The 15,666-nt window shown below is 43.1% G+C and overlaps 1 protein-coding gene across 1 annotated transcript; it reads right to left on the bottom strand.

Annotated features, from left to right (window-relative positions):
- Positions 1–603: 603 nt before the first annotated feature.
- Positions 604–15,299, bottom strand: dhrs12 (dehydrogenase/reductase (SDR family) member 12). Its single transcript, XM_052013301.1, has 10 exons — positions 15,123–15,299; positions 11,698–11,831; positions 9,138–9,220; positions 8,542–8,637; positions 7,507–7,588; positions 5,534–5,595; positions 5,265–5,369; positions 3,987–4,077; positions 3,715–3,852; positions 604–1,597 (listed from the first exon to the last, which is right to left on the bottom strand). Exons 1-10 carry the CDS (start codon positions 15,176–15,178, stop codon positions 1,473–1,475), a joined length of 972 nt encoding a protein of 323 aa, XP_051869261.1. The 5' UTR covers positions 15,179–15,299; the 3' UTR covers positions 604–1,472.
- Positions 15,300–15,666: the final 367 nt, after the last annotated feature.

The following is a 15,666-nucleotide window of genomic DNA, read 5'->3' on the forward strand; positions in this document are numbered from 1 at the left end:
GTGCATAGAAATATAGTTGATTTTAAATTGCCCACTGAAATGCCCTTGTAGTTATTCAGTACAAGGGTATGTAGCAATGACAGTAGATGCTGATCTTGATTGCAATGCTCCCAGCCTATTAATAAGTGAAATTACAACAGCCATTGCATTGCTGTAACCCTAACAAGGCTACGGTCAAGCCAGATATTTCAATACTGTCCTTGCTACCTTAACATCATCCTCACACTCCAACACCCAAATCGCTATAGTCCCCGCTGACCCATCACCTACTTTGTCACCTTTTGCTGGCTTCCAACAAATTGAATTGTTCAATTGAAATCCAAATAACAACAGCGTAAACACATGGCCAGTGCTGTGTGCAACAGGCTGATGCAATCCCTTGATCCACAGAACACCTGCGGTGTAGGAATTCTCAATGTTCATTATATTTTACCTAGCATTTTGGAAAAGTAATCCATGTTAAACTGTTTTACACCTCAATGGTTGTCAAGAGTTATTTATAAATTCATACTGACAAATGCCTGTGGAAGGGTGGCATCTGCTAAAAGTTCACTTCGTTACTTGGAGGAGATAAAATTCTTAAAATATGTTTTTAAAAATAAGTTTTGTCATGTTGAAATTGCTGATATTTTATTAATTTTACAAAACAAGCAATTAGACCAATCTGGGAAGCAATTAAACTATTCAATGTTCTAAAAAACCTCATGGTAAAAGACATCTTTTAAAAAGGTTGAAAATCTAAATTAGAACTTGAAGAATTTAGAAGTATGCACTGGAGCTGTGTGTATTTAGAGACAAGAGACTGATATGCCAGCTATCAACCCTTTATTGGAACCAGAAGCTTGTAGGATTGATGTTCCAATTGTGAAAAATAGTGATTGAAGCTTTTAATATCCTGTGAAGAATAAAAGGGAGTAAGAAGGTAAATACAGAAAGCAGCTCTGACAATAAAAAACCAGGTGAGAATATAATTTCAAAGGGGAAGTGATTTTTGTGCATGGGGTGAAGGAAATGAACAGTTGACCATTTCAGGCTGAGACCCTTCATCAGTCCTGATGAAGGGTCTCAGCCCGAAATGTCAACTGTTCATTTTCTTCGATAGGTGCTTCCTGACCTCCTGTTCCTCCAGCATTTTGTGTTTGTTGCTCCAAATTCCCAGCATCTCCAGTCTCTCCTTGTCTCTCCAGAAAACAACACAAAATAGAGGTGAAGAGCTAAAGGCTGAAACTGCATATCAACATTCTACTTGAAGTCCAATAAGTGGCCAAGGATGAAGGCTCAAATCCACGCTCCACTTTACTGAGTGTGGATGGAGTAGTTAAATGAATGAGATGCCAAAATAATCAAGCACTGCAGGATGTTAGATGAGTTGTCATTCAGTTTGTTGGGATTCTCAGATGTGAATGAACAGGATCAGGACTCTGATTACTGTGATGATCTGAACATGTGTAAAGATTCAATTCGGATTGGCGTTATTGTGCGTACCAGGTTTTAAAGTTTTCTGCTAATTCCTCCAGAGTTTTCATCAGTTTCTCCTCCTCTGCAGCTGTTGCTCTTGTTTGGGCCAAAAATAGATGAGTAGGCACTGATTTCCGATCTAAATTATCAGGAAGAAAAATTAAGCATAGCATTTTTAGAGAATTATATTTGTAAAGCAAAGCAAGGGAAATGATGTAATGCTTAATGAAGTTTATCATTTAAAGTGTTTCAACTAAAGATGATAGTTAAGAACACTCCTGAAACAGACAACAGATGTACCCAATATTTAATTGCAACAATAAATTTACATACTTTATTAAACCAGGTTGCAGTACAAAGCCATGAGGGGGTGGGTCTTCTCCAGCCTTGTTCAAATTGTGCGACACTATGGAGACAGTTCTCCCCATCATCCTCATCTTTGTTCTTTGAAACTGAGATTAGTTTCCTTCAGCTTTCTCCCATAACACTGCAAATTAGTCCTCTCCAAGTATACTTTGTTCTACCTTTTTCACTGGGTGTGTTCCAGAATTTAATTCTATGTGAATGTACCAGGGATTGGGTCAACAACCTAGTTCTAATCAGGCAAACTAACAGATTAAGTGTGTGAATCTGCCATAAATAACCACTCAACAGTTGTTCTAATGCTTCAAGGCTATCGAAAAAATCTTGTTTTATGAGATTATAATGGTGCAGAAAAGTAGGAGGGAGGCTATTTTGCCTTTCCAAGCTCCACCACTCAGTACAGTCATATCTGATCCTCTATATCATATTCCCCATACCCATTGATGCCTTTTGTGAATAAAAGGTCTATGTGCTACTTATGCATATTCAGCAACTTCACCTCCACCACCTTGTGCTAGAGGAATCCACTGGCTCAGCACCCTTTGAGTGAAGAAATTCTCCATTCAGTTTTAAACATCTTACCCCATATCTTGAGAGTGTGACCCCTGTTCTACACCCTGTAGCTTTTTGAGCCCTAGAATTTTGCATGCTTCAGTGAGGTCTCCTCTCATTGCTCTAAACTCATGAACACAGGCCAAGTCAACCCAATCATTCATCATAGGATGGTTCTCCACTACCCTTGGAATCGGTCTGGTGGACTTTTGTTGTACTCCCTCCATAGTACATATATCCTTTCTCAGGTAAGGAAGTCAAGTGTGCACAATACTCCAGATGTGGTCCCACTGAGGTTCTCTATAGTTAGAGAAAGACATTCTTTCTCTTGTACTCAAAACCTCTTGTAATGAAGCCCCACATTTGCCTTGTTAACTGCTGCATCTAAATGTTTGCTTCCTTTGTACATTAACATTTCTCATTCTATCTCCATTTGAATCAATACTCGGCCTGTTTTTCCTAAATGGAGAACTTCAGTTATCCACATTTTCTTGCCATGTAGTTGCCCATTCACTCAACTTTTCTAAATCACCTTGAAGACTCTTTGCATCATCCTTACAACTCTCGCTCCCAACCAGTCTCATCTCCAGCAAACTTCAAAATATTACTTTAAGTTCTTTCCGTCCAAATCATTGATCTATTGTGAATAATGGGGCCCAAACACCTATCTGAGGTATGTCACCAGTCACTGCCTGCCATCCAGAGAAAGACTTGTTTATTCCTACTCCTCGTTTCCTCCCATCAACCAATTTTAAATCCATGTCAACACATTACCCCCAATCCCATGTGCTTTAATCCTGCACACTAACCTCATACTTCATAAGGCTTTGTAAAAATCCACACTACATCCACTGGTTCTCCCTTATTGATCCTACTTGTTACATTCACAAAAAAACTCAGGGTTTGTCGAACATGATTTGCCTTTCATAAATCGACGAACCAGCTCCCTTGGGAAATAGTGGAATAGTTTCATGTTGATTCAGTCAAGTCCAATTGAGAGATTTGTTTTTCAAACACAAAACATGGGGTATATTGTGAATGAGCAAAGTAACACATGGTGAGTGTAGCAAGCTTGGGAGGTGGCGGCGAATTTAGACCCAGGTTTCCCAAACCTTGATTATTGGGTAGGGGAGGTGGATTTCCTCACCTCATGTCTGGGTCTATTGTAGGCCAACAGAAAGCTGTTTAGTTCTGTTTTGTCATTCAGTCCCCATTGCCACTGTCACACAACAACAGAATGGTGGAAGGTTTACTTCATCTGAATGATTTGCTTCTTGGATGCGGGATAACCGGTGCAAGATGTGTCCTGAAGTGGCCCGAGTGGGCCAAACCAATCTCTTACCTGGAAGAAAAGGCCACTGGGTTGCTGGGATGCTGTGCTGGAGATGGCAAGCCACACCAATGTATCTGCCCCCTGAGCTGCTGTCCTCAACCTGTTCTTCATCCTTGCATGGAAATCGGCCATGGAAGTTCTCACAGCTTGCCAGAGAAATGAAGAAGATGTTTTAGAATCAAATCAGATGAGATTTAAAGCCAGGCTGTATTCTATCACACATCAGGTCAGTCATGCATTGAAAACAGGTTAGTTTGCTCCTTGTTTAATTTGACAGTACCTGGGGTATCAGCCCAGCCAGGGTGCATGGAGGAGAAGTGGATGTTCTTGTGCATTTTGGTCCATTGTTCCGTCATAATTACTTGCTGACGCTGGGTTGGAGGAACAGGTTAAACACAGAGGACAAACGTTAATGCTGGGCCCACAATTGACAAGCCGTTATTTGCAAATAGAAACAGAACATGCTAGAAATACTCATCAGGTCAGGCAGTAGCTGTGAGGGGCAGACTTAACGTTTCATTTGATGAACATTAAAGTTTGACTTGAAATACAGAATTGGACAGAAGTTTCAATAATTTGTTTATTCAATGATAATAATAATAATAAACTTGTGGGATCAGTTGATCCAGCTAGATTGGACTTTGCATTGGGACCCAGGATTAGTCTGACTAGGCCAGCCACAGTGACTATAAACCTGTCTTGCCCAATAATGCAGAACATTTCCCAAATTTGTGCTCATCTGACATGCAGTTTCATGGAAATGTAGCTAATTACCTAGAGTTTTATACTTAATATGCCTGCAATACAGTAATCTTCTTTGTGACTCATTACTTGTATTACATCAGTTACACAGACTCTGTTTCTTTTGTGCATCTTCCCACTGGCTTCCAAATCCAGAATACCATGCAAATTACAAAGCATAAAATAAGTAGGGATCAGGGAAGCTGTAGAAAATAAAACCTGCCCTGACATTCCAAATTCTTTGCCCTTTTGGTTCTGGCCTCATCTACCTTGTCGAACCAAGCACCCTTCCTGTAGCAGTCCAACCTCCAGTCACCACAGTCCAGCTAACAGAACTGTGTCAGAGTGAACGTTAATCAATCTCCACTCAAATTGATAAATGAGTCAACATACCAACTAAAGCTTAGACACAACTAGTTCCCACTAAATGCTGCAGGGTATGATTTGGCTGCTAACCCTCCAGCATTATCCTATAGTCTTCAGAAGATGAATATCAATCTCCACATGAAGCCATGCACAATTCCAAATAAATAATAGGAACTTGACTGTTTTTTTTAAAATTTGGCCTCTAATAGTTTCATTTAGCAGTTATAAAAATATTTGATACAAAATGTTTTATTGACAGTCAAGACTCATCACTTAAGATGAAGAGTCTTTTTGCTTAATTATTACCAGAGGAAAGCAGGGTACCATTATACTGGGAGACTGATGGCGAGACTGTGGTGTTGGAGCAATTTTAGGTGGTAGGTCATCTGGGAAAGCCTCCAGAATTGGCAACTCTTTGCAAACACAGGTAGTTCAGCTTCAAACGACAAACCTTGTTCTGTGCATAAGCCATGGTCCCATCAAATTGTCCTTCCTCAAACTGCAAATCTTCCACGTTTAGTTTCTGAACCAGCATTCCTCCTGATGATACCGTGATCTAGCAAACAGGTGAAGTATTTGATCAGAATAGATCAACAAAGGGGTAGCAAACAGGTTTATATTTGGGAGAGAAGAGGCGGGAAGTGGTACAAGTTAAAAGAACGCAGACGAAGCTGCTGTTTAAAATGTAGAACAGGCTACAGTAAATGTAAATGAGCTCACCACTCTGGCATCTTCAGATTTTTGCAGGAGAGGTACCAAAGCTGTGGTGAGAATGTACACACCTGAGGAAAAGAGATAACCATTCAAAGATCATTACCCCAGAAAGGGTCATTTGAATATGGGTTATCATTTAATACAATGCTTTCAATCTGGGTTCCTACTCAAAAATGCAACATCTGAAGGTCAGGTTGTCATTTTAGCTGCCTTACAACCGTACGTTGAACACTTTGCAAGCAGTGCCTGCTTCCTGTACAGTAGTTAAGCTTCTTGCAGCACTTTTTGTTGACATTATTAAAGCATGGAAACAATTCAAGTATTTCAAATGCCTTTGGAGCATCTTTATAAAACCTAGGTCAGACCTCAGCTGGAGTACTGCATACAGTTCTGGTCACTGTGCTCTAAGGAGGATGTGATAGCACCGGAGAGAGTGCAGTGGATATTCACCAGGATGTTGCCTGAGATGGAGCAGTTCAGTTACGAGGAGAGACTGGAGGAGCCAAATCTGTTCTTCCTGGAGCAGAGGAGGCCAAGGAGGGACACGATTGAGGTAATAGAGGGCTATAGATAGGGCAGACTGCAGGAAACATTTTCCCATATCAGAGGTAGATAAAACTAGAGAACATAGGTTCAGTGTAAAGGATAAGATATTCAGGGGGGATACGAAGGGGGCTTTCTTCATCCAGAGAGTGGCGAGCACCTGGAATGCACAGCCAGAGATGGTGGTGGAAGCAGAGTCACTGACAGCACTTAGAAGAAGACTTGAATGGCTTAGGCATAGAAGGCTCTGGGCCAAGTGCTGAGAGATGGGATTAACACAGATGCGTGCCCCATGGTTGGTTTAGTCATGTTGATCCAAATGGCCTGTTTTGTGCTGTATGATTATATGGATTCCCTTCCCTCTGACTGGGACTCTGGTTCCCATGTTCTCTTTAACCTGGTCCAGTGGGAAATTCATTATGATATTTTTTTTAAATAAGTGCATTGTTGTATTAATAGAACTAACATCTAATAGTCCATAAAATCTGCTGGTTCAGCACCGCTAAAGTCCCCAGCATGTCAGATTTCAGGAGTTTCACTGGACTAGTCTTGGAGTCGGTGCGAGGTAGATTCAATGATAAGGGGGCTATTCTGTGAACCAACCTGCACTCGGCGCAGTTCAGAAAGCAAGCTCATTGAGACAAACCAGATTATTGGGACAGAAGCTGAGAAACTGTTTCCTTTTGGGCAAGTAGTTCGGGACAAGGGGAAAAGCCAGTTAGACTGGGGTGAGGGGTAATTCCTTCATGTGGCGGGTTGTAAATCTTTGGGATTCTCTGCCTGAAAGGGCGGAGGATGCCCAGTCATTGAGCGCACGCTGATCATTTTTTGGGCACTAAGGGAATCAGAAAAGATGGGGACCGAGTGGACAAGTGGATGAGGCACAGGACCAGACTACTCAATGGCAGACAAGGCTCGAGGTGCCAGATAACTGACTAACTCGTGCATCCTAATGTTCTTAAATTTAAAACCGGCGACGAGCATTAACTGAAGCAACTGTGACCACTCACCTGGGGCTCTTCTTCCAAAGGGGTCTCTGGAGATCTCTGTACAGGCTGACCCTGGGTTACAAATGGCTGACATACGGACACCCCTACATACAAACGATCTCCTATAATATTATTAAATTCAAAAGTCTGACATACGTGTACATGTTCATTCCTACAAATGGCAGAACTAGTTTCCTCCCTCTCTCTCTCTCCCTCCCCACTTTCTGTAATTATTCTCTATCAGTCTCGTCTGTTTTGATGCCATTCATTACAATACTGTGGAGGTGTGGTTACCATATTGAGTGATTGTTGTACATTTATGGTTACGGACAAAATTGATTATGGATGCCTGTAAAAATGGAACCCAGGGACAGTCTGTGCCAGGGTGTTCAAAAGAGTAGAGGTTAAAGTGCACCGAAGCTTTAAAACCAGATAATTATAGCTTACCCAAGGTATTTGTGGCAAAATTACTTTCCAACTGATCTGCAGTCATCTGGCGTTGATTGATCATGCACCCTGCATTGTTGATCTAGAAAAAGAGCTTCAAGTAAACAGCATGCTGATAAGCTCTTTGTTGACCAGCACAGACATTTTGGGCTGAATGGCCTCCTGTGTTGTAAATTTTCTCTAACTTCCAAGCTCTCTACCCAAAGAGCAGTGAGAAGGTGGACCTTGCTACCACAGGGTGTGTGGTTGGGACCAACAGGTTAGAACCATTTAAGGGGAGCTTGGACAAGCACGAGAAGGGAACCGAGAGGTCGGGTGGTAGATCTGGGTGAGGAAAAGTGGGAGAAGGTTCGAGTGCAGCATAATACTGGCATGAAATGGCTGGGCCAAATGGCAGGCTTGTGCTCTGTAGACACCCCTGCTGACCACTGCCTGTCATAGTTTCACCCTCTTGCAACCTACAAGTGTCCTCTTCCTTCCCACCCACTGCAACAGGGCAGATCACCACTTCAATTACAGACACTTAAGTGCAGCTGAAGTATTTTCCACACAGGTATCATAACATTGGGGTCAGAACCTCATTGACATGTGCACAAACTCTGTGCAGTGCTGCTGGTAATTCCTGACCGTCATTTGTACCTCCTGTGTAGAGGTAAAAGGCAGGTGCTCAGCAAATCATTGGCCGTTTCTGGGCCTGCTGCTTGCCTACTTGGAGTGCTAACCCGGGGAAAAGCAAATTACATTATTAGGCAGGAGCTAGGGAGAGTAGATTGGGAGCAGCTGTTATTGGGCACAGACATTGTGGGCCCAAGGGCCTGTTACTGTGCTGTTCTGTTCTATATTAACATTGTGAGCGACCTGGCCATCTGCGTTAGGACATTTCAGCACCCCTTTTAAAGGCTCCACTTCCTTTGCCATTAATTCAGCTCCATTCACCTGCCCGGTCACTTTTTCCTACCTGGAATGCAAGGATTTCTATCAACTTGAAAGGTGCAATGAAAGCATTCTGATGAAAATATTACAAAAAGAACTTACCAAAACATTCAGTTTGCCGTGGGTTTGTTGGAATTCATCTGCAAACGTCCAGATCATCATTGGCCTTGACATGTCCAAGATGTGGACAAAAACTTCCTATAAAATAAAGTGAAGGGTCACTCGTCAGAGTTTGGGTAGAAACCTGGCTGCCCTGATAGCCGTATTGTTCCCTACAAATGATTGGTCTTTGTGCTGAGACAGGATGTTCACTGCTGATCCAGCTCAATACCCCTCCAGTGAAACCCCAACACCTCTCCATCAGATGCAAGTTGACTTGGAAAGCGGCTCAGCTCCCCTCTCGCAAAACAATGCTGGAGGCAAGATCCAAGTATCACATTGTCCTTCTCAAACACTCGGGCCTCAACTGAAAACCTCATTTTCAAGCACATGATTTGACTCGAAAGTGGTCGCTCCACAACGTGCGCTGGAGATGAGTGGATTCAAGGGATCAGTTGATGCCCAAGTGATTTAAGGTAGCAGGGATGGATAATTCAGAGTTCTCATCCCCAGGGATTACTTTGTTAAAAGGTGAATGTAAGTTTACTGTCACTAAAGTCTCAACGTCTCACAAAATTATTAACAAAGAACTTCTTTACCTTGTTATTGCTCGCCTTCACAATCTCAGCCTTGGCTTCTTCAGCTCGCTCTTTGTTTCGACAGACGAGATGAACAGTTCCCCCTGAGGGAAGTCAAGGGTTTTACTACGCACAGTAATCAGTGACCAGAGGGCCAGAGAGAGAAAGGCACTGAATTTCCAGTAACAACCTTCCACCCAGGATCGCTGTTGGGGAAAAACACCTCCCCTTTCTTGCAGATGTCACAATTATTACCAATCTCATGTTTACCATAGACCTGTTTGTCAGAGTCCATTACATGATATCATCAATTTCAAAGGTCTGAGTTGCGAGACGGTGAAATCAATGAATCCAATGGAAGGTCAGAATTTTACAACTTTTAATTGCACCCTGTATATTCAATGTTCAAAAGCACTTGAATCTGAAGGAAACAAATATTTCCCTAAAGCTATAAAAATAAGATTACTGTACACAATCATTAAATTACAGATTCAATAAACCCACCTGCACAGCTTCAGATTTATTCACCAACATTTAACTCATTCCGTCGACTGAGATTCAGTGTGATAATTTTGGTTGGAAGCTTACGATATTAACTGACATCTCTTTTAAGCTACATTTTGCACACTTTTTGTTTGCAGGGGTTATATAGTGTAGAGGAATTAATATTTTACAAATTATAAATAGTTAATGCTATTCAAATAGAATTGTGTTTGAACCAGAAGCACAAAGTTATATTCTTGCCCCTTGGATGGTTTCTTGAAGCACTTTATATCCAAACAAAAGAAGGAATTAAGACCATAAGACTACAGACCATAAGATATAGGAGCAGAATTCAGCCATTCAGCCCATCGGGTCTGCTCCGGCATTCTATCATGGCTGATTTTTTTCCAAACCCCATTTTCCTGCCTTCTCCCTGTAACCCTTAACCCCCAACTCCCTAACCAATCAAGAACCTATCAATTTCTGCCTTAAATACACCTAATGACTTAGCCTCCACAGCCCTCTGTGGCAAGAAATTCCACAGATTCACCACCCTCTGGTGGAAGAAATTCCTCTCATCTCAGTTTTGAAGGGACGTCCCTTTATTCTGAGGCAAGGTGAGCAGAAGGGGAAATGGAGGTGAACAGAGGTCAAATGCTGGGTTGCTGGCAGGGTGTTTAGGAGAACAGGAGTCAGAGGTCAAATGATCAGTAGCAAGTTAGGTTAGAGAGCACTGATCACTATAGGTGAGCAAAGTCAGGGAGTTCCTTGAAAGCAACTGATGATGGTTTTTACATCAGCAAGCTTACACAGAATGTTGAAGAATTTCAATGCATGGGATCTGGCTCTTAGTTCAGAGGCCACCTCTCTGGTTTAACATGGCTCCTCGTACAGGCCAGTTGGAGTGCTGGTGTTTCTATTTCTACCCACCCTTCCTCCTAAAGATGAACACTTGATCTCCAAATCTACCTCATGGTGGCCCCTGCATTTTATTTGTCTACCAGCACTGCACTTTCTCTGCAGCTGCTACATTATATTCAGCATTCTGTTCTCTTTACTACCTCAATGTACTTGTGCATGGCATGCTCTGCTGGATGGCATGCAAACAAAGGTTTTTCCTGTATCTTGGTACACAATAATAAACCAATTCCCTCAGCTGGCTTCATGTATTTAATCTCAAATTAATAGAAATACAGAGAGTTTATGACAGCTCCCAGGAGAACAGTCCCATTCCCCCCTTCCTTATTTTGGTGAAACATTCTCTCTCACACACACCCAACAACTCCATGATGAGGTAGATTGGGAGATCAAGAGTTCACATTTTAACGTACAAGAGGTCCATTCAAGAATCTTACAACTGTGGGGTAGAAGCTGTCCTTGAGTCTGGTGGTTCGTCCTCTCAGGCTTTTGTATTTTCTGTCTGACAGGAGAGGGGAGAAGAGAGAATGACTGGGGTGGGAGGGCTCCTTGATTACGTTGGCTACTTTCCCAAGGTAGTGGGAAGTGAAGACAGTCACGGGAGAGGTTGGTTTGCGTGACGGATTAGGCTGTGTTCACAACTCTCTGCACTTTCTTGCAGTCTTGGACAGAGGAGTTGCCATACCAAGCTATGATGCAGTTAGGATGCTTTGTGGTGCATCTGTAAAAAATTGGTGGCCAATGGTTTCCAGGATAAAGGAGCAGAGTAGAGGTGAGAGCCATTAACACCGTGACTTAGCCCAGCAAAAGGAAGATGTGGTCAAGGGACAGTGAGAGTTCCTGGGCACAGAAGGATAGAGTTTCAGGAGCTGGGAAGAGAATGGGGTGGTTGGGGGGTGGGGTGGGGGGGTTGGTGGGGGAGAGCAGCTGAATATTTGGATGCATTTTTCAGGACCCTTCTTTCACTCATCAGCAGCAAGTACAAAGTGGGACTCTGAGGCCCCAAAAGGTGCAATTGTAATGGACAGTTCAAATATCCAGGACTCTGCTGGAAACTCCCAAATGTGTATAACTAACTAGCATGCTTCCTCCTGGATGAACTATCTTCAACATTACAATCACACAGTGCAGACAAACTACCTGGGTAACTCCATGTTGGAAGGATTATGGAAATACCTACCTCGCATTGCAATTTCCAGGGCAGCAGCCTTACCAATCCCACTGTTGGCTCCAGTGATCAGGAAGCACCTTCCTGTCACATCAACATCCAGATCTTTCGCACCAAAGTGCTGTGCCGCAGCCTCGTATCCGCTCCTGCAGAGCGCAAAGCAACACCAGGAGTGAGACAGGCCCCAACCACACACAGCTAACAAGAAATGCAGAGATGGCATGAATGGATCTTTCTTGGTCAGCTGGATATTACGTGTGGCAAGTCACAGGGATCGGTGCTGGGGCCTCAACTTTTTAACAATTTACAGAAACAACAAATGAGGGCACCAGAGGTGTGGTGGTTAAAATTCCTGATGACACAAAGACAGGTAGGAAAGGAAGTTGTGAAGAGGATATGAGGAGGCTAGGAAGGGAATACAGACATTTTAGGTGAAAGGGAAAGGATATTGCAAATGCAGTACAATGTCAGAAATTGTGCACAAGCAGGAAAAATAAAAAGCGTATTATCTAAATGGTGAGAGATTGCAGGGGACTGGGCGGGATTTGCAAAAGGCTAGTGTGCAGTGACTGAAAGTAATTAGAGAAGCTAAAACAATGCTATTGCTTCTTTCCAGGGGAAAATTGAATTTAGAATCGGGAAGGTTATGCTTCAGTTATACAAGGCAATGATGAGACCACATCTGGAATACAGTACTGGTCCCCTTATTTAAGGAAAGCTGTTAGTGCAGGCTAGTATTCGAGAAAGTTTACTAAACTAATGCCTAGAATGGGCAAGTTGTCTTATGAAGAGAGATTACACAGGCTAAACCTGTATAGTGGGGATTGAGGAAAGGAGATTTGATTAAAACAGATAAGATCTTGAGGAGGATTGACAGAGTGGATGTGGAGAGGATGTTTCCCCTTGTGGGAAAATTTATAATGGGTGGACAATTTGTTTAAAAATAAGGGATCGGGCATTTAAGACAAGAGGTGGATTTCTTCTCATGGGATTGTGGGTCTTTGGAACTCTCTTCCTCAAAGGACAGTGGAAGATGGGGTGGGCCAAAGGGCCTGTTTATCTGCTGTATGTCTCTATGTTCCTAATTGTATGTTCACATGCTCAAACTAATCGTTTCATGCAGGATTAGGATTAATCTCATGATTATGGTTTTTGATTCCCTTTGGCAGAAATATTTGTAGATTTTGTACCTTAGCAAGAGGTAATGAAATGGTTTTAAGCGGTTCACTTCCAGGATGATTTAGGGTTTAATGTATCAAAGTGCAATCTGGCCGACCGTTGTTTATTTTCTGCTGAGGTACAGAATGTGCTAGTTTGTGCCTGTTTGATTAAACTTTCTCAATGCATCCAGAAGCAATAGCCTGGAGTCAGGAAACAGGACAATGAAATCAGTGTGATTAATAATTTGGTCAATGCTAAACAAGACTGACAAACCAGAGTGTGTGAGGAACCTTCCCACTTCTGCAGGACAACCTACTATCATGCCATAAGAAATTGTGAAACAGCAAGTCTCCAGAGGCCTACAAAGGTCTTGTACTTTCCTTCCCAACCTGTAGATGGAGACAAGAATGAAAGCATCGATGATGACTCTGACTACAGACTGTGTCATATCTTGTGCTGCTGTTAATTTTTCTTTAAACTTGTGGACCAGCGTGGTACTGGTTTATTATTGTCATATGTATCCAAATACAGTGAAAGGCTTTTGTCTGCATGCCAAACAGACAGATCATTCCATACACAAGTACATCGAGGTAGTAAAAAGGAAACCTAATTGCAGAATATATCGTAGCAGCTATAGAGAAAGTGCAGTGCGGGAGACAATTTAAGAGCAAGGGCCATAATGAGGTAGGTTGGGAGATCAACAGTCCACCTTTGACATGCGAGAGGTCCGTTCAACAGTTTGATAAACAGTAGGATAGAAGCTGTCTTTGAGCCTGGTGATACGTGCTCTCAAGCTTTTGTAATCTTCTGCCTGACGGGAGAGGGAAGAAGAGAGAATGACCAGGGTGGGAAGGATCTTTGATTACGTTGGCTGCTTTACCGAGGCAGCGGGAAGTTTCGGAGGGAGGAATGGGAAGAGGTAATGTAAACCAGAGGCAACAGTTCTAAAAGGGGTACAAGACAGCGGGATCGGGGGGGGGGGGGGGTGTAAAACGTGCCTAGTTCATTGGAAGTGGTAGGGCAGGTTGAAAAGTGATTTAAAAAGCATATGAAATTCTGAGCTTCATAGTGTAAAAGACCAAGGAAGTCTTGATAAACCTTTATAAAATACTGGTTCACCACAGCCAGAATATTGTGAACAGTTCTGGGTTAGCACACTTTGGGACAGATGCAAAGGATTTGGAGAGAGTGAGTGCAGAAGAGATATATTAGATTGATTCCAGGAACAAGGCACTTCAATTTTTTATGGAGAAATCGCAGAAGCTGGTGGCATTCTCCTTAGAACAGAGGAAGTTTGTGAGCGGCTGCAATAAAGATTTAGAGGGACGTGGGCTAAACGCAGGCAAATGGGACTAGCTTAGATGGGCATCATGGTCAACATGGACAAGTTGGGCTGAAGAGCCTGTTTCCGTGCTGTACTCCTCTGTGAATCTAGAAGGGTATTTGCAAAGTATAGGCAGAGGGTAAGTGTTCCTATTGGTAGAAGGGTCAATAACAAAACACAGAAAATGAAGGTGATTGTCAGAAGTACCAACACTGACACAAAGAAAAATCTTCCCACACAGGGAGCAGACTGCTGTCGAGATTGTACTGCCCGGGGAAATGATGGAGGCTGATTCAGCTGGAAGATTGGGAGCTGGGTAAGGATCTGATAATGGGGAAAGAAGGCGCTGACTCAATAGAACCAATGGCTCTTTCTGTGCTGGAAACCATTCTGGGAGTCTGAGAACCAGGAAGTAAATAGAAACTACAATCCCCAGCATTCCTTAAGCTCTGAAGTCGTGCAGTAGGAGCCACGCACATGACCCAGAAATAGTGCTCTCCAGTGTAATGGGTGCCCGCTGGACCAGGCAGAGGCAGAGCACTGCTTTAGTTGGTAAACTGTGGATCATTCCCTCTTCTGCACTGGACGTTTTAACCAGGCAGAAGGTGCGCTATTACAGGATCGCCCCCACACCCGCAGCTTAAATCCTGGCCGAGTTTCTCTCCATCGAAGCATTGGGCAACCCACCCTCGTTTATGTAACCCAGTGCCCGGGTTTATGCAACACCGCTGGTGCGAACATTACAAAGTAAAGGCAGATTGAAATAAGCAGTAACGTCCCAAATGAACGAGCAGTTTTTAAGTGCGTGTCCCTCTGCAACAAGACAAAAACCTAAATCACTTTGGAAGTAAACTGGAGGCAAAGACTGTGCAAAGTTAACCGGAGATTGGAGTTAACCAAAGGCGCTGAGAGCTAGGGAGCGAGGGGGAGGTTTACTACTCTCAACACTCACCTGGTGTACTCCCGCAGACCCTTCATAAACCAGACGGTGTTCCTGTACAGGGACATCTTCCACCCCGGCTGCCTCCGCTCCGCCACCCCAGTGCACTGTTCATCTCCCGGTTGTGTAACCCTCCTCAATCAACACGTGCTCGCGTTGCCTGTCATTGCAAACATTTTATATCCTCCGGAAGCAAAAGGAGAGAGGTTGCAACTCGGTTTAAAGGCGAGGCGCTCAGTTTCCCACAACATCATTTCATTGGACATGTCCTGTGAGTGCTACTTCAGATAATCATTCTGCTGTTGCCAGTAACACCTCTTGTTCCTTTTCTCATTATTAACCCCTGTTGCACTGCACCATAATCCCATTAACCATGTAACCTCTCCTGGTTTTCATTCTTTTAATGTTTCCTTCTGACATAGGAGCCCATAGAGTCATAGAGAGATACAACAACAGAAACAGGTCCTTCAGCCCACCGTGTCCACAAACGCCCATCCTGGAACCAGGTCTAAGAATCGTTTGTTATACAGTCTCTATGGTAAGTATGTTCTTTTTT

Source organism: Pristis pectinata, chromosome 4 (assembly GCF_009764475.1).
Source record: "Pristis pectinata isolate sPriPec2 chromosome 4, sPriPec2.1.pri, whole genome shotgun sequence".
Lineage (NCBI taxonomy): Eukaryota > Metazoa > Chordata > Chondrichthyes > Rhinopristiformes > Pristidae > Pristis > Pristis pectinata.